Here is a 14,657-nt window from a genome sequence, read left to right on the forward strand (position 1 = left end):
TTTTCTAAACCATTTATCTTTTGGCAAAGATGTATATATGAAGATTGAACCTTTTATGAGACAGTATCCAATAACCACGAGATTCAAATTTCAACCCTTTTGCAACTCTTCTCCCAATCACAGCCTACGGACCTCTTTTAAACCCCAAGATCACTACTACTGACATCTGTCTTAAACTCTATACTTCCAGTAAAACTATTTTATTGGCTCTTGAGGCTTGTTCATTGTCACAAAGCCCTACCCATTCATTTCATATGCAACATAAGGAGCTCAGGTTTCTCGATAAACCGTTTCCACTCGTTGCAAAATCTCGCAACGATTGCTCCGTCCAAAACTCTGTGATCCGCACCTATGTTAACCTGAGAATTTAAAGAAACAAAATCATTGGATTATCGTGTTCTGCCAAAGATAAAGCTTATGGCAACTGGTATGGTATCACTGTAACTTACAGTCATGATGGAGGCAGAATAAACGTCTCCATCATCAGCCACTCGTGGAAGTTTCTGAATTCTACCCATTGCAATGATAGCTACCTCTGGCAAGTTAACAATGGGGGCACCGAATTTTCCACCGATAGCTCCGATATTGCTTAGTGTTATTGTTCCACCGGATATATCAGCCGGACTGAGCTTATTGTCCAGTGACAATTGTTGTAACCGTGAAAGCTCCTTCGTAATCTAGATGTATGATACGAGACTAAAAATTAAGAATTACGGACAATATGAAAGGGGATGACGTAAAGTCAAAACATAACAAACCTCCAAGATCGAAAGAGACTGAACGTTCTTTATGTTTGGCACCACTAAACCGTTTGGAGTAGCCATGGCAATTCCAATGTTATGGGAGCCTAAAAATAACCGACAAGAATATCCATGATTCATGTCATTAAGTTAAAAAAACGAGAGCCAAATAAACATCGGAATAAAGTTACAAACCTCTAAGGATAACTTCAACTGACTCTTCGTTGAAGCAACTATTCACCATGGGGTATTTGCTCAACGCCATTGAAAGCGATTTTATCAGTACTGGAAGGAACGTGAACTTTAAACCGGGTTCCAAATTGTTGGTTTGAAAAGATGCTTTAAGCTCTGCAAGTGCATCGCAATCAATCTCTTCCACGTAATGAAAATGAGGAACCTTAGCAGCCATGGACATCGTTTTAACCATCGTCCGCTGGAATCCCCTGAAGAAAAAACATCTTACCATTTATACCCCAAAAAAGAACTTCGTAAGACCATCATCGGCAATATCATAGTAACTCTAGCTCGGTATATACCTCAAGGGAACAATCGTATCTTCATAGTGCCCTGAAACTTGAGCTGATTCGAGCAAAGAACTCTTTTCTCGATGAAACAGTTGTCCAAGATCGGCAGTAGCAGTAGCAGTAACCAATGGATCTTTGATGATACCTTCTTGAGTAGCATATTTAAGTACATCTTCTTTTAATACCCGACCATCTTTTCCACTTCCTTGGACATCATTAATGTTTATACCATGTTCTTTTGCAAGATTTCGAACGGCAGGTGTGGATAGTACTCCACCGGTAAAGTCTTTGTTTGATTTAGTATCGGGCTGTTTTTCGTTTTCCAAATTACTGAGTGTCACCAGTGGAACCTGAGTGTCCTCGACAGCCATCTTAAGAAGAGTTTCCCCAACCTGAAATTCAAGTCTTTCGTTTCAAAACAGTCCCTCAAAACCATATATATACACTTGCTAGCAACCTTTCATATTCAACAATGTTTTCGATTCTTCAAAAACCGAGCGAATCATATAACAAACTACCATAGTAGATATTCAACAAACAAGCTTGAAACTAAGTGATTCGGTAACTCAAGAACCGAATGAATCAAATAACAAACTACCATCATAATCAACATAAATACTAAACATTCGAGCACAAACCGGCAGGCGGTTCTCACCTTTACAATATTTCCGGGAACATGAAGAACTTGAGCAACTCTCCCTTTGTAACGACTTGTGATTTCGATCGTCGCTTTGTCGCTTTGAACTTCACAAAGGGGTTGAAACTCTTCAACTTCATCACCCTAAACAAAGCAATAAAAAAGAATCATCAAACATTAAACAAATTTCAATTGGATTCATTTGAATGTAAAACAGGACACCATGAACTTAATCAAATTAAGCACAAAAATTTTAAACCCTAACTAACTCACCTCTTGAATGAACCATTTAAGAAGCTCACATTCAGCAATACCTTCACCAGTTTGAGCCAATGGGACATCAACTATTCCATTAGTATGAAGATCAGCCACAGCATTACTTGAAAACTTACATCTATTTTCCATATATGGAATTTTCAGCTAAAATTTTAAAAAAGAAAGAAAGAAAGAAAAGGTAATCGAATTATTTATCAATTAATAACAATAACCCAAACTGCGAATTTAATGAAAAACTATCAAATTAGTGTTTTTTTTTTTTAAAAATTTGAAGTGAAATTGAGTCTATGAAAATAATAGCTCACAGTGAATTGGTTATTTTGGGGCAACGAAAACGCCGCCATAATGTGAGTGGAGAAGTGACGTTTGTAGTCCGCCGTCGTTGGAACCGGCGACAGAGATGAAGAAGGAAGAAGCCATCGGCGACCGTTGTTCCAGACTTTTATTAGTAAAATTCTCCGGCAGAGCATAATTCTCCGGCGTTAATTTTTATGAAAAAAGAAGGGGAACAAAGGAACTTTAAAAAGATAATGTTTTTAATTTCAGTTTTGGATGTTTTAGTTTATGAGTTGAAATTCAGACAAATAATAGTGGCTAAACAGGTTACGTCTTGTAATAAAACACGTGTCCTCCTTTTTACAGAAAAAAACACGTGTCCTAACATTAAATTGATTAGTATTTTAATCTAATTCGAAACTTAAAATTAAAAAAGAATTGTCGAATTTAAAATATCATTATTTTACTTTATCAAAAATAAAAATGCAAATTAGTTAGTTAAAATTGATAAAGTATTAGATGAAAAAGTATCAATTTAGTAATTTATATACAAACAATCAATAACGATTAAGAATTCAGTAAATTATAATATTACAAAATAACAGTTGAAATTTATGTGTTTACTAAATTAAAATACAATTTTCATAAGGGACCAATATTTCTAAATTAATACATTTTATTCCTTTATAATAACAGTGAAATTATTAATCCGATGAAGATAAGGTCAAACACTCATGGATGCGCTGGCAACGTTGATTACGTTTACCCCTAATCCAAATATACACTTTTTTAAACTTCAATTTATTATTCTCTTATTTCTATCATATATTTACTTTACATTTTTTTTTTAGAAAAAGAATAACGAGAGGTTAATTATAAAAGAGCATCTATATATAATTTATCAACCATCGTTGCAAGAATATCTTGGAAAATTTGGGAATCGAAAGGGAGTCACTTTATCAGCCTAGTCAGTGTATGAGCAGTCATATTTACTTCTTTTGAGATTTGTTGTATATTTACATATCAATTTTCTCTATAAAGTTTTAGAATTTTTAAGAATATCATGAATGGCTTCAATTGGTAGGTCACAATAGCCTTTGTCCATTTTACATCTCAAAGTCCAAGAGGAACTCATCATAAATTGCTCATAACTTAGTTTGTTCAACACTAGATCTACTAATATTCTTCCAATCACACTAAATTATCTTCTGCCACTGTTATTGAAAAAGTAAACCTCGAATTTAAACTTTGTACGTCATCAATATTCAACTTTTTAAAATTTTAATATTTAATGGATTGGATAATATTTATCTCTATCACTTTTTTTTCAAGTTACTTTCAAAACCTCCACCTTTTAGTTCCAAAGTAAGCATCTTGCCAAGTCTCCATCACTCAAGGACTTGTTTGTTTTTTTGCTTCCTTACACACTATTTTCCTAGGGTTTGATGGATAGAAATAATTTACACAAAGTGCAATCATTTAAAAAAAAATTAGTAAATTTAGTGTTGCAATCGTAACATCTATCATCATTTTCTTTAAATTGCTGTTTTTATTAAAATGAATTTGGTTTTGGTTGAATTTATATTGTCGATTATGCAGTTAAATAAATTGGAGTTAGATTAGATTGAGTCAATTTTAATTTTAATTTTTTTAGGTCATTTTGAGTTAGGATTTTTCAAATTAAATCATTATAGATTTGAATAATTTTAAGTTTTCATCACTTTAATTTTAAAATATTTCAAATGACCCATTTAATTTATTTCGAGTTTAAATTAATTAAATTAAATTCAAATAAATTTAAATTCGAATAAATTGTCTAACATTTAAACTTTTCAAACCTTAGATTTATCAAATCAAACAGCTAAACCCAAAATTATTCTTAAAAAGAATGAAATAAGTCATGTCAACCTCAAATTCGACCATGTTTTCATTGGTTTTGTTTTGGCATTGGAGAGAGCCCCACTTTCCATCATTCTCAAACAAGCAAACGTGGCCCAAAAGCTCTTCATCATTCAATGCCTCCACCAAAATTGCCGATCAAGCATGGCCCCCAACTCACCTTGTTCCTTTTTCATTATTATATTGCCATTTTTTTACCGATGAGTTGGCAACTCATGTTGGCATTCTTAACAGGAGAATTGAACTTAGAGATAATATTATCGGAAGAAATAGCCATCAATCTTAAACATATATTACAAAACGAATTTGAAGCACTTTACTTGATGAAATTATCAAGCATAAATGTTTATATTGATTTTTGAATTTTAATTATTTCTAAACAGTTTATTTATAAGCTAGTTCAATTCCTTTATTTAAATTGACATAGATTGATTCTTAATCTAATAATCATAATTCCAACAACACTGTGCTTTTATCATGAATTATAATACAAGTTTTATTTATTTGGTTAGTTAAATTATTTACTTACAACTACTTATAATTTTAAAAGATAAAATATTTTTCCTATTTAATCATATAAAATAGTTATGGAAAAGTTTATTGTTTAAAACTAAGAAGATACATAATATTTGAACTTTTATAAAATTGAAGATTGTGATTTGATTAATATTTTGTAAGAATATTATGTTTTTAAGAAAATAATTTAGGTTTAAATTGTTAGTAATCCCATATTACTAACAAATTTCAAGTATAAAGAATATAAATATACAATTTTTTATAATTAACTTAAGTAATTGTGTTGGGTGCTTAGTCAATTGGATAAGTGGATTTACGTATTAAGCTCAAAAGATGGGCACTCCAACTTTAATTTAATTATAATAATAATTTTTTATTTGTATCTAAATTAACTTTACATACATAAATTATACCACAAGTTATATACTACATGTCATTTTTATTATTTTATATTTTCTGTTTCTTGTATCCTAAAGGCAAAATTAAAGACTTAAAGGACAATAAATCACGCTTCAAGTCTATTTATTTTCTTCTGATTTTCTTTTATTCTTCAATGTAAATCATTCTCATCTTTAGAGGGCGTGAAATGAAATACGATAAATAATAATATATATTAATATCTTTTTTTATGGAATGATGAAATTAATATTTTGTTGACTTTGTAGATGATCAATTATTTTGTCACTATCATGCTTGATAATATATGCTTAAAATCACAAGGGTAATGGAATGGAATAGCATCATCAGTTTCATTCCGAATTTAAATTTATTTGATTAATTAATTAAATTCAACTCGACTAATTAATTAATTAATTCAAATACAATTTTTATAGGAGGAAACTTGAGCAAAATTCCTTAATCGAGATATTTTTCTATGCTCAAAATTTTCATTTGTTACTAATAGAATAATATAAGTATTAATTATTGAGAATATATATATATAATACAAAACAAATAAATAGATCAAAAAGTGTTGAAATCTTGTAGCTTTTCTAATTAACATATCATCCAAAACTTGGGATAATATAAATATATTATTTGATAAGCATATGAAAATGAAAGCATGACAATTGAGTTTTCTTGTAGGAAATTGTGAAAGAATTGTAACTTAATGTGTTGAATCATGATAGGTTTAGGACTTATAAATAAATTTAGGAAATTTGAATGGAATTCATTTAAAAATCATGAGTTTGATATATGTTATCTTGCCACATTGGTGCAAGATTTTGTTATATATTATTAGGTTATCTTTTATCAATAATTAATTAATCCCTCATTATTTATTTTATTTACCCTTTTCCACTTTTTTTCCTTTCACCAAAATAAAGTGGGAGTGAGAAAGAATAGAAGATTACCAACTTTATGAATATATTTTATAGTTGATTCATACCAATACTAATATTAACGTAATATTTATAAAAAAAATATATACATTAACAGAAATTTGATTATACATATGAGCTAGTATTTGGTATATTGGTAATTTTTTTTCTATAAACATTATTAAAAATAGTCATGTCTCCTTTTTTTAATATTTTTTAATATTTTATTATGTCCTATAATATATTTATTAACCCTCTAACCCTACTTGTGAAGTCTAATATTATTCATACATGTTTAATATTTTTAGGTTAAAATAAAGTGTAATAGTTAACATCGTTAAAATTATTTTATTAAATTTAGATCCATTATAACATCATTTTTTGTTAAATTGCTATCAAGTGTGTTTTCTTTTATTTCGAAATGTCACTCAAGAAATTTAACAAAAAAAAATGACAATGTTAACAATTAGACTTAAATTTTGAAATATAAAAAAAATTAAATTAAATTTTTGAAAATAAAATTTAAAAACTAAGTTTAAAAAATATAAAAACTTGGGAAAATATTTTTTATGGTATAACATAAATTATTTATCATTATATCCAAAATTGATAGATATACTTAAATGCTTCTCTTATTTGTCTTGCAATAAAAGAACACATCATTTGGAAGTTCAAAAAAAATATATATGAAAGGTAGTCTTTTAATGTTCTTTTCTTGGAGTCTTTTTGTTAAGTGATAGTTTTAATACATCTAGATAATGTGGTTGGAAGGATTGTGAATACATTCATTTTCATGGATGGTAAAATTGAGTATACATTACAAAATGTTTGCAATATATCATTACGAGATATTATTAAAATCAAACTAAATCAATTAGTTGAATTAAAAATTGATGGCCCCATCGATATTATAAAACTGAAGGAGAGAACTGTTGCAAAATCGGTTGAATTAGTTGAATTTTTTTTAAATCAGATCTAAATTAATTTAAATATTTAATTCTATGATTGTAATTTAAAAAATGAAGGTTTTTTGTTTGTTTCTATTATTGATTTTTTTATTTTTCTCTCTTCCTATTTTGTGAATTTAAAAAAAATTAAAATATTTATTTTATAAAGATTAAATTGAAAATTAATAGTCTAACAGATTCGATCGTTGGTACAAGTTGAATTCTTACAAGATTGATTATATACTAAATATTTTTTTCTTTAGACATTCTATTATACAACAAGTTGGTTTTTCATCCACTCTCACTTAAACTCCTTTTTTTCTTTTAATTTTCAATTTACAATCACATATCACTTATTGCAGGTAAAAGTATTATGAAAGTTTTTATATTAAAAGTTGTATTACATTTTGTCATTCATAATAAAAAAAAAATAAAGATGTTAGATGAAATAGTAAATAGATTATTTTGTTACAATTCCATTTATTTCAATGATTAAAAACTAAAAAATCTACATCAATATCGCACACTAAATATTACTATTCGATTATTTCATCAATTTTTAACAATAAATCTTAAAAGTTAATTTACTTCCATTATACTTTTTACTCTTTCTATAATAATAAAATAACATAATATAATTAACATCAAATTTAGAATTAAGATGAGAATTTTTTTTTTTAAAAAAATACAATATATATTCCATTTGGCGTGAAATGAATTGAAGCAATAACCGACAAATAACCAGAAAAAACAAAACAACATAAAATTCATTTTAAAAGAAAGAGAAGAAATTATTACTTAATAAATAAAACAGGATACGTGGCGGTTCGTTAGGAATAGAGAAGTCCAAATCCATTGGCCTTACGTGAAATCGTTTCTTTGGTTTTTATTTACAATTGCAATTGCAGCACCAACTCTCTCCTTATAGCTGTAAAAGGGTCCCCTTCTCTTTAAACAAAAACAAACCCTTTTTCTCTCTCAATTTATTCAAAAAATGGTGGGCTTAAGTGTAGTTTTAGAGAATCAAAGGATCAACGATAATGATATAATAATCAATGAAAAATCTCCACAAGTTATTAATAAAGCAACCATGTTTTGTTCATCTTCATCTTCCCCACTTCCTGCTTTTTTAGAGCAATGCTTTCTTTGCAAAAGGAGATTGTTACCTGGGAAAGATATTTATATGTACAAGTAAGTTCTTTCAATGGAGTTTTTTTCTTTATGTTTTCAAGTGACTGATTTTTTTGGGGTTTTTCCTTTTTTCTTTCTTTCTTTCTTTCTTTCTTTTGTGAAGAGGGGATAAGGGTTTTTGCAGTGTGGAGTGTAGGTGCAAGCAAATTTTCATGGATGAAGAAGAGAGTTTAAAGAAAGATAGTTGTTCTTTGGATGCCATTGTTAAACCTTCTTCAACTTCTGTAGCTTCAACTTCGTCTTCTTCCTCAGCCGCTCGTCACCACCGGAAACCTGAGAGAAACCGTGCCGGTGGCTTTGCTTATTGACTCAAAAAAAGGAAAACGGTTTTTTATTTTTATTTTATATAAGTTATTATTATTGATTTTTGTTTAAGGTTTTTTAAGGAGTATATGATCTAGCTGGTTCTTTTTAATGACAATCCGATCGTTTTTGCTTCTTGGTTAGTGGGATTTTGTGATGGTTAGCGGAATTTTGGTATTTTTTTTATGTTACAGATTTGTGAATGTTTTTCGATATCATTTTTAAAACTGTAATATATTTTATCATCTTTAAATGTAACTTTGATTGAGACGTTGGGATAGTAAATTGAGTTTTAAAAGTTTTGAGATATTTTTTATTTAAGTTAATTTTAGGTTTATTTAATTTTCATTGTTGTTGTTATTGTCTGATTAAATTATTGAGGTTTAAAGTTAAGGTTTTTACGAGTTGTATTATTAAAAAATTAAATCATTTCGGGTTTTAATCCTTATTTCTTTAAACTATTTAGAATTTTGGTTGTTTTGAGTTTGTGTCCTTTTGAGTTTGATGTTGGACTTTTTTTTATTAGGTCATTATAGGTTGGGATCATTTCGATTTTGATTAGTTTAAGATTTAAATTATTTACATAACATTAGTTTACATTTGGATCAATTCAAGTTTAGATTATTAGCTTCTTTTTTTTTTAATGATAAAATCAAAGTAAATTTAAGTTGAAATTAATGGGATTGGTTGTGTAAATAATTTACTTGATTGATCTAATTAAATTTAATCTCATATTAAGCAAATAATAGTAATAATTAAAAAATGCTAATTAAAGTTGGTTTTTTTTTGGGACAATAAAGTGGTGTAAGTTTGTTTTGTTCCAAAACGACAATGTTTCATTAATGCTGTTTCATCTGATACTGCATTCTAGTTCTTTGTTTTTTGGTTAAAATCTGACTAGGTCCCTCTGCTCTTCATAAATTTAGAATTTAGTCTTATACTTTAATTTTCAAAAATTTAGTCCCTCTACATTTCATATTTCAATATTCAAATCCAATTGTTAACACTATTATTTTTTTTGTTAAATTTGTTGGTGTAACATTTTGGAATTAAAAAAATAATCACTTTGTAGCAATGTAACTAAGAAAATGACACTATAATGAACCTAAATTTAATAAAATAATTTTAAATGTATTCACAATTGAACCCAAAATTTAAAATCTGAAAAGGGGAGGGATTAAATTCTTAGAAATAAAAGTACAAAGATTAAATTCTAAATTTATAAAAAGTATAAAGACTTATGATATATTTTAACCTTTATTGTTATTGTTGTGAAGAGAATGAAGAATTAGTAGCTTTTAGTGAAACAATGTTACTTTTATGTTCCCCGTTTATATTATTGAAATTCCCTTTTCTTTTTCTTTTTTTGGCTTATTAAAAAATATTTATTTTTCGTATTAATTAAAGCTTTTGAGTTTTGAAGGGTTTTCGTTTTAATTCATGATGAAGGGTTCATGAGTTTTCTAGAAAAATCAAAATTTAGGACTTAAATAAAAATTGATATTGATTTAGTGATTCAAAGTAATTTTATCCAACAATACTAAATGTGAAAAAAAAATCATTATATGACAATTAAGGTTAAATCCAAATCCAACTTTTTCTTTTTCATAATAAGTACCAACCAGATTTAAGCAAATTTTGGGTTTAGGGTAAAATTTGTTAAATTAGGTGCAGGAACTGATATCCCTTAAATAAAGTCTTTGGTTCGAGTGTTGTAGATAGAGAATTTAACTCATTTTAGGGTTTGATTTGACTCAATTTAAATTTAGTTACTATCATGGCCCAACATGAAATTAAGTTTTGAAAGCCTAATTAAAATTTTTAAAAATTTTGGGAGGTTAACTAAAATTTCAAAGAAAAAAATTTTTATGAGAATTTTCAAAACAAAAATTAGAGGGTTTAATTAAAATTTTTAAAAATTTTGGACAAAATAATGAGAACATTTGAAAATTTAGTGAGTTAAAGTAAAATTTTCAAAACTTTTGTAGTGATCAATTAAAATATTGACAACTTTGGGAAGCCAAGTATAACTTTTAAAATTTTTGAAGGACCTAATAATAAATTTTCAAAATTTTCCAAGGGCCAAGGTCCCTTGACTCTTCATACCACCATAAAATCGCAAACTATAAAGAAAAGAAAGAAAAAGTAAAAAAATTGTACTATAGTTCATAGAATCTTGTACTTTTCTATGTGCCACTGTCCCTGGGACAGTTCTGAATAATTTTTTTTTTAAAATAAATGGAACTCTAGTCTCTAGAAAGGGAACCATAAGAGAAAAGAAAAAGAAAAAGAAAAAGAAAAAGGGCACTAATTTGGAGTAAATACTTAGGGTTCTCAACATACTTGTCTTTATGCTCCCTACTACAGTCCACTAAATTTTCACTGAGAAAGGGACTCTTAGGTCCTTAGATTTTTCCTTTTGTTCTTTCCCACCCCAATATTTTGTACAAAAAATTCCACTTATTTAATTATGCTAAATTAAAGGGACCAAAAGCATAATTTAACCCAAATTACACAATGGTTTTGTTTAGTGCATGCGTGAAGTTGGACATCAACAGTAACCCTCTTGTCTGCAATAAAAGCAATGAAATGCCGGGCAAGAGAGATCATGTCGGGATTTTTCCGGCTCTATCTGATGATTGATTGATGAAAATCTCTACCACCGGCCGGATAAACGGGCCATTAGAATTAGAGACATGCAGCCTTAAACCTACCATGCTAAGACAATGTGTTCATGTTTCAAACTTTTTTCCAGTTTTGCAGCTCGAAATGAATCGAGCTTAGTCTACCATGCCGAATCAAATCTCCTTTGTAACAAGGAAACTGTAATGGAACGTAGTCGATGAAACCAGTAAGTGAAATACTAGATTTGAGAACAATGATTCAAGCCCGACTTAGATGTAATGAAATATACAAGTTAGGCTACAGTTGCTAAAACCGTAACCAGGATAAGTAAAAGGCTTTTCATCTAGCGATTATACGACCACCGCCACTGTTTCATCAACATAACAGCATGATTTTAACCAGATTTGAAGAGCAAAACTACTTTCTGATCTAAGTAGAAATAAACAAAGTGGTTCGTCTCGTGAGTTACGTATGAACCTGCACCCAAAATCAATGAGAAACAAATATTAACAAAATGTAATCTTAATCTTATATAAAGAACACTAAAACTGCAAATGCACTTTATACTTTATAGTATCTGCAGTTCACAAGTTCACCAACTGGCATTGCAGACTACAATTGCCTCATGTATGCTAGAGGGTCATGCTCGAGAGAGAATAGCTCGGTTAAACTACCAACAAACCCCGAAGACCTTAGCGAACAACCTTAGTCAATTTCAAGAGGTAATAAAAGTATACGATAAAGAGAGTGAATGCCGATATAAATAATATTGACATCAAATGAGCAAAGTTCTTGAAATTCTCTAATAGTGTATTGTTATATGCTTCATACGCATGCAATATGCATTTCACTTCCGTTTCTCAAAACCGAAGTTTTGAGCTCGAGACTTCTAAAACCTGAAAGTTCCAAGCTCTAACAACTTTCATACTCAATAGAAATACATATATCCCATCGGATATGCAATCGGAAATTTAAGTCTAATCCTGTCATCACACGACCGTTGGAGGCTCAAATAGCCTATCTAAAGAATTCCAAGCACAGCTAACGGACATACTCACACTGATACGAAACTCCTTCTACTGAAATACAATCACAAACTACAAAAACGGCATGAACTGCGTACGGATTAACATTAAGAAATTGTTTAAAGTGTCATCAGTAAAGCTGAAAACGCTTGATCGAACCTATAAAGTTACTAATCCTTCATCGAAAAATCGGATAAAGTTTGAGCCTTTCATCTAAAAGCAATCAATCTAACCAAAAATACTTGATGATCTTAACCCAGAAATTCCATGAAAAAGCTAGAACAACATTACATCCAATTCCGACTAAGTAACCGACATCTATGAAAGCTAGTGTACATTCAAAATCACTTAAAAAGAAATTAAATTGCAGAAAACACTTAATATTGAAATTGAAATTGAAATTTGTAGATCAAATTGAAGATTGGGTTACCAAAATTACGACCAATGATGCAATGCCAAGTAGGTCCATGTCTCTTATCGAATTCCTTCTTTATGCGCTCTGCTACATCTTTCTCAACATTGTTCTCCTCAAATGCCCCCAGAAAAAAAAATCCAAAACACTCCAAGTTAATAAATTTACAATAATGAACAAAACCCAGGAACGAAATCAAATCCAAAACGGGCAGAAAAATGGAAGATTTGGGGGAAGGAAGAGAAAAGGGAAGTAACGGAGATGGGTATATTGACAGCCTCTTTTTGCTGTTCTTCCTTCATGTCGGCGCTTTTGATGATGACTTTTTTGGGTGGTGAAGTGGTGGACTCCGGAGAAAGCTTCGGATCGTCGGTTTTCGGTTTCACGGCCTTCAGAGCTCCATTGATGCTTCTCTTTGCTTCTTCAGAGCTCATTTCTTTTTGTGATAAAAGTCCTATCTCCCTTGGTTGTTTGCTATGGTGATCCTCAGCTGAATCGTTTTATGTTCTATTTTGAAGTTGGAATTGACTATTAAAGATATTTTAAGTTATTTGTCTTTTAAATTTACATTTCAATGTAAATTGAGATGGAATGAATTCGAGTTATTAATATATTATGATCAAAGTGAGATTTTGATTCTAACAAAAAATAAATAAATAAATTTTTCATGTTTGTGTCACACATCACTTATTTAAATTATTTTTACACAAACTTTTATACCATTAATATTCTAATAATTTATTTATTAAAATTTTTTATATAATTATAATTAGAAATACAATATAAGTTCAAATATTGAGTAATTATAAAATAAAAAATAATTCAAATTTGGGTGATATCTTGGTGTGAAGTTGGCTAAAATTGAAAACTTTCAATCCAATCCAAATTAACCAAATCATTGGGCTTTAGATTAACATGTTAGAGCTTAAAGCTTTTTCAAAAGCCATTGGGCTCAAATTTAGGGTAATGATGTTAAAATCAAGTAGCATTCAGGTTTTTTAGAAAAAAAAATACAAATTAATCATGAAATTTCATAACATACATAATTTTTTTATTATTAAAATTGATCCTTTTCTATTTGGGATCCATTAGAATATAAAAAATTCCCTCTATTCAAAGATTCTATTCTATGACTACAAATGGACAAATTTGCAGTGCTTTGCTGTCCTTGCTAACCTGTCCATACAAATAAATAAATTGCATTTAAATGATCAACCATTTGTGCCCTAAAAGTATGAATGGCCCTAAATATAATTACAACTAATTAGCCCTAATATTTATGGTTGTCATTATCTACTAATTTAGCTTAGGCACCATCTAAAACCCTAATCAGAACAAACCACAAGTAAATAAATAAATATTCAGATCTGATCATAAATTGAATTGGTTGATTAAATAAATTTAATAATCAAAGATTCAATATATAGTTTTGTTTTTTTGTTGGCTTCCCTTATTTTATTAACTTGTTGTCTCAATTTCATGCTTCATTGCATAGATTCCTTCAAAATATTCTTTAGTTTTTTTAATGGTTCATTCAACTTTTAATTGCAACAATACCCTTCAAATTTTGAGTTAAGTTTTTTCTTTTGCTTCATATTTATATTCGATGAGTAGATTTATTAATTAATTAATTTATTTTTGGTTAAGGTTGATTTTAGGTTTGTTTTTGTTTGAGTCATTATTTCAATTTTGGAGTTTAAAGAATTAGATTAGAAAGATTGAAGTGATTTAATGGAGACACTAGAAATCAATAATAATAGAGTAAGATGGAATGCAATCTCACTGTAATGATTTAAAATTTGTGATTGTGATAAATGATATATCCAAAGGGAAAAGGATAAGTGGAGCTGGGTATTTAATTGGAGCCAACTAAAATTAAGTAGTTATTTGATGTTTTTTGGACAAATCCAAAAAAGAAAACATGGGATGTTTCAAATGGGCAACCTCTAATCCTCTAATTTCAC

At 29.0% G+C, this 14,657-nt stretch overlaps 2 protein-coding genes and 1 long non-coding RNA gene across 3 annotated transcripts; 1 reads left to right on the forward strand and 2 right to left on the reverse strand.

The window, feature by feature from the left end:
• On the reverse strand, nt 1-2,772 carry LOC107935162 (lipoamide acyltransferase component of branched-chain alpha-keto acid dehydrogenase complex, mitochondrial). Its single transcript, XM_016867720.2, has 8 exons — nt 2,483-2,772; nt 2,175-2,321; nt 1,920-2,045; nt 1,277-1,656; nt 936-1,183; nt 759-847; nt 450-677; nt 1-359 (listed from the first exon to the last, which is right to left on the reverse strand). The coding sequence occupies exons 1-8, from the start codon at nt 2,645-2,647 to the stop codon at nt 246-248; spliced, it is 1,497 nt and encodes a 498-aa protein (XP_016723209.2). The 5' UTR covers nt 2,648-2,772; the 3' UTR covers nt 1-245.
• A 5,276-nt stretch (nt 2,773-8,048) lies between these two features.
• On the forward strand, nt 8,049-8,938 carry LOC107935130 (FCS-Like Zinc finger 15). Its single transcript, XM_016867684.2, has 2 exons — nt 8,049-8,328; nt 8,432-8,938. Exons 1-2 carry the CDS (start codon nt 8,132-8,134, stop codon nt 8,634-8,636), a joined length of 402 nt encoding a protein of 133 aa, XP_016723173.1. The 5' UTR covers nt 8,049-8,131; the 3' UTR covers nt 8,637-8,938.
• A 2,561-nt stretch (nt 8,939-11,499) lies between these two features.
• Nucleotides 11,500-13,337, reverse strand: LOC107935112 (uncharacterized). Its single transcript, XR_001694141.2, has 2 exons — nt 12,712-13,337; nt 11,500-11,733 (listed from the first exon to the last, which is right to left on the reverse strand). It is a non-coding gene; the product is annotated as an uncharacterized lncRNA (long non-coding RNA).
• Between the last annotated feature and the right edge of the window lie 1,320 nt (nt 13,338-14,657).

This window comes from Gossypium hirsutum, chromosome A09 (assembly GCF_007990345.1).
Source record: "Gossypium hirsutum isolate 1008001.06 chromosome A09, Gossypium_hirsutum_v2.1, whole genome shotgun sequence".
Classification (NCBI taxonomy): Eukaryota; Viridiplantae; Streptophyta; class Magnoliopsida; order Malvales; family Malvaceae; genus Gossypium; species Gossypium hirsutum.